The sequence below is a fragment of the Henckelia pumila genome, chromosome 2, assembly GCF_033568475.1.
Source record: "Henckelia pumila isolate YLH828 chromosome 2, ASM3356847v2, whole genome shotgun sequence".
NCBI classification, from domain to species: Eukaryota; Viridiplantae; Streptophyta; class Magnoliopsida; order Lamiales; family Gesneriaceae; genus Henckelia; species Henckelia pumila.
This window is the reverse complement of record NC_133121.1, coordinates 158392569-158397017: the sequence shown is the minus strand read 5'-3', so window position 1 is coordinate 158397017 and position 4449 is coordinate 158392569. Positions and strand designations below refer to the sequence as shown.

Sequence of the window (4449 nt, the reverse complement as noted above, 5' to 3'; positions counted from 1 at the left end):
AAGCTATTGTTCACCGTCCAAATTTATCAGACAGTTGAATCTTCTTGGAGTTATTACTTTAATTTACCGTCTAGGTATCTAATCATTGCCTAAATGACTCAAAATCCGCCTAAATTACAACCTAGATTAACATATAATATTTTATATTTTTAATTTTAATTTTTTTGAAAAAATTATCTATAATTTATCAGTATTTTATAAATATTTCTTCATTATAATGTAAAATGACAAATATTTCATTACCTAATTAATTTAATTAAATATTATTTATTTATATAATTTAAAGTAAAAAAATAAGAAATGTAATTCAGCATGAATTTCTAAATTTAATCAGTCAAATTAATATAAAATGGTAAATCAAGTCACATGAGGCCCCTACAATATTGAAAAGTGATAATCAAAATCACTAAAAATATTAATTTTAATGTGAATTATATTGTTTTTCACTGCAAATATAATTTTGGTCAATCCATCTTATGGATACACATTGTGAGATTGTTTCATAAAAAAGTTTATTCTTGTTAAATAATTTAGATGGTGTGAGTCGGCAATTTATACATCTCTCTCCAACTTCTTCCCACTTTTCCTCTTAACTTTTTTCTATCTCTTGTACAAATTTTTGTAGCATATTTAGGTAGTGTTTGCAACTTATAAAAATAAGTGATTATAAACATTTTCTTAACAATTTTTTTTAAAAAATCTCAATAATCACTTATTTTTAGAGGTTGCAAACACTCGTAATTAAAGAATACGATCAATTAGTTCTTTTAATCATAGAGCAGTCTTGATTAAAGTAGCATCCCTTGGGTAGTTCTGAAATATGGAAATAACTTACATTACACATTCCGCACAATTTGAATCACTCAATTGATGTTAATGAGCAATGACACAAACTCTATATTTAGTTCCGAAGAAAGCATATTATTTATTATAATATGTAAAATGGGTGTGGAAATGACCAATCCGGGAAAGACCGAAATAGCCTTTACCAACTCCAGCAGCTGCTATCTATATCTGAACTCCACCGCTCAACAACAATCATGGAAATGGCGCTTTCCTTGCTCTTCCTCCTCTTCCCCGCCATCTTTCTCCTCCTCCAACTGTACCGCCGCCTCCGCTTTCGCCTCCCTCCAGGGCCGCGACCGTGGCCGGTCGTTGGAAATCTTTACGACATAAAGCCGGTGCGGTTCCGATGCTTCGCGGACTGGGCTCAATCCTATGGACCTATAATCTCTGTGTGGTTCGGGTCAACATTGAACGTCGTGGTTTCGAATGCGGAATTAGCTAAAGAAGTGCTGAAAGAGAAGGATCAGCAGCTCGCAGACCGCCACCGCAGCCGCTCGGCCGCGAAGTTCAGCCGCGATGGGCAAGACCTGATTTGGGCGGATTACGGGCCCCACTATGTGAAGGTGAGAAAAGTGTGTACTGTGGAGCTGTTTTCGCCCAAAAGGCTTGAAGCTCTGAGACCCATTAGAGAGGACGAGGTCACGGCTATGGTGGAATCCGTTTACACTGATTGTACGGCTCCTGGTATGTATATGTGCACCTCTTGTATGTGTGAGTGTGTGTGTGTGTTTTTTCAACATGTTTGGTTCATTTGCACTTGATTTGCCATGTCCCTTTGGCCGTAGGTTGTGCTAAATTGGTTATGTGTCCACAAATGTTTTAACTAGCGGTGGTTTTTGTGTGATCGATCTTCTGATAATGCAAGATTGATCCCCAAAATATCTTGAATTCCTCTTTCTTGGATACTCAACTAATTTCTTGGTTTCCGATGATATATTACTTGATGTTTTCTTATTGTTTCTTTTTTTTTTTTTTTGAAAGGATGTTTTCTTATTGTTTCATTCCTGAATTTGGATGGTTTGAATTTTTATTTTTTTAATCCTGGACAATATAACAATGCCAGTAAAATGTGAGGTTATGGCAGTTGATGAAGTTTGATCTTGTACAACAGCCACAGGTTTACAATGACTAGCAATTTCTCTTGGCTAATAAATCCTTCTCAATTTGTTTCAAGAACCTCAAAATTTTAGCTTCTCGTTGTATTTTCCATCCCTGATGATATAAAATTATGGATTAAAAATTTGTGTCCCTGATTTCGGGTCCTGGCTCCGCCCACGTTGAGTTGGTGGGTTACTCTTGTTAATTGATAACTAAGATTTTTCACTTGTTTGAGTTTAGACTAATGATCTTCAGAGGTAGCTTGGACACTCTGAGAATTGGGGTGAAAGTGGGTGAGAGTTAGGTGGGACATTAGTTGTCAGTTTGTTCTATTTGAATGTGTGAAAAGAAAGTGGCCTTAGACGACGCACTTGGCCAATTGTTTTTGGTTAAATGTTGGTGAGCATAATAGACAGCGAATTTGGACCAAATGCCTTAAGAGTTGTGGGGTTGAGAAATGTTTGTGGGGGAATAAAACTAAATACTGAGATTTATATAATTTAGGAAGTAAAATCACATTTTTATCTCATAGAGCATACAAAAGTATACATGTGTTGGAAAGGTTTAACAAGGGGGGCTATATGAAGCTTTCCTGTAAGGCTGTAATGGTTTCATAGTTTTCTTTCCATGCACTTGCCATTTTGTTATTTTGTTTGGTTTGGTTCCGGAATGCTTAAAAATTCCAATCATGCAGAAAAGTCAGGAAAGAGTCTACTGTTAAAGAAATATCTTGGAGCTGTGGCATTCAACAACATAACAAGACTTGCATTTGGCAAACGATTTGTGAATTCTGAGGGACTACTAGATAAGCAAGGGCAGGAATTCAAGGCCATTGTTGCGAATGGATTAAAGCTTGGTGCATCTCTTGCCATGGCTGAGCATATACCATGGCTTCGTTGGATGTTCCCACTCGATGAAGATGCATTTTCCAAGCATGGAGCCCGTAGGGACCGTCTTACGAGAGAAATAATGGAAGAGCACACCCTTGCTCGCCAAAGGAATGGTGCAAAACAGCACTTTTTTGATGCTCTGCTGACACTTCAAGATAAGTATGATCTTAGTGAGGATACCATCATCGGCCTTCTATGGGTGAGCCAATAATTTTTACTAGGAGTGATTAGTAACATTAAGTTCTTCTTGAGCTCGAACAGCGGACAACATGATTTTCTGACTTGAAGTTGAATAGAAAATTTCTCGAGTTACGAAGTTTCATGCCTGATCACTGAAGCATCTTTCTTGATTGCTATCAATTGACTTGTGCTTAAAAATTTTACAGGATATGATAACTGCTGGTATGGACACTACTGCAATATCAGTCGAATGGGCCATGGCTGAATTGATCAAGAACCCCAGGGTCCAACAAAAGGTTCAAGACGAACTAGACAGTGTAATTGGACATGAACGCGTAATGACTGAAATGGACTTCTCGTACCTTCCCTACCTACAGTGTGTAGCCAAGGAAGCTCTCCGGTTGCACCCTCCTACCCCTCTTATGCTTCCTCACCGTGCCAATGCCAATGTAAAACTCGGTGGATATGACATTCCTAGGGGCTCAAATGTACATGTCAACGTGTGGGCAGTAGCACGTGACCCCAAGGTGTGGAAGAATCCATTGGAATTCTGGCCAGAAAGGTTCCTTGAAGAAGATGTGGACATGAAGGGGCATGATTTTCGACTACTACCCTTCGGTGCTGGAAGAAGAGTATGTCCGGGTGCACAGCTCGGAATCAATTTGGTGACGTCGATGATAGGTCATCTCCTGCACCACTTCAGTTGGGCTCCTCGTAATGGTTCGAGTCCAGAAGAGATCGACATGGGAGAGAATCCTGGTCTGGTCACCTATATGAGGACTCCATTGGAGGCTGTACCTACTCCAAGATTATCGCCACAACTGTACAAAAGGGCTGCGGTGGATACATGAGTTTTATCAAATTTGTTTAAAGGAAATAGATTGAGGCTTCTGATGTTTGGTTGAGTTGGGGGGAATGGAATACTTTGCCCTGAGTGTTTGCGTGGGCCTATAATAGTACTTTGATATAGTCACCAACACCCTTGTTTCAATGTAAAATTCAATGTTTTATTGTAAAAAAAGCAGTCCCCGTATATTTCTTTGCATGTGCATGCGCCTAATTAGGGAGGGTGGTAACTTAATGACGGTTTTTGTACAATTATGTATTTTAATGGAACAAAAAATAAGACTAATTAACTCGTCAAAAAAGAAAGACTAATTAATTTTTCTAACACAACTATCATCCATCAAATTAATTAATTAATGATAAAAAAATAACTAATTAATTATCTAAGGTTTTTTTTGGGTGTTATCTAAATATTTCTTTCTATTATATTAAATTTGAGACCCTCTTTAAAGCTAAATTGGTACGTTGGTATGTCCAAATTAATTGCAAACCTATCTATATTAACGTGATTAATTAAGTTAGTAGAAAAAACAAACTTCTGTGGAGCAGTTTTCTTTCGCAAAACCAGTTCCATGTGTTTTTTCAATTC

General features: G+C 37.6%; 1 protein-coding gene across 1 annotated transcript; it reads left to right on the top strand.

Annotated features, from left to right (window-relative positions):
• Nucleotides 1-1029: 1029 nt before the first annotated feature.
• Nucleotides 1030-4059, top strand: LOC140880781 (cytochrome P450 98A2-like). The gene is made up of 3 exons (XM_073285543.1): nucleotides 1030-1530; nucleotides 2639-3033; nucleotides 3221-4059. The coding sequence occupies exons 1-3, from the start codon at nucleotides 1041-1043 to the stop codon at nucleotides 3863-3865; spliced, it is 1530 nt and encodes a 509-aa protein (XP_073141644.1). The 5' UTR covers nucleotides 1030-1040; the 3' UTR covers nucleotides 3866-4059.
• The last annotated feature ends 390 nt before the right edge of the window (nucleotides 4060-4449 follow it).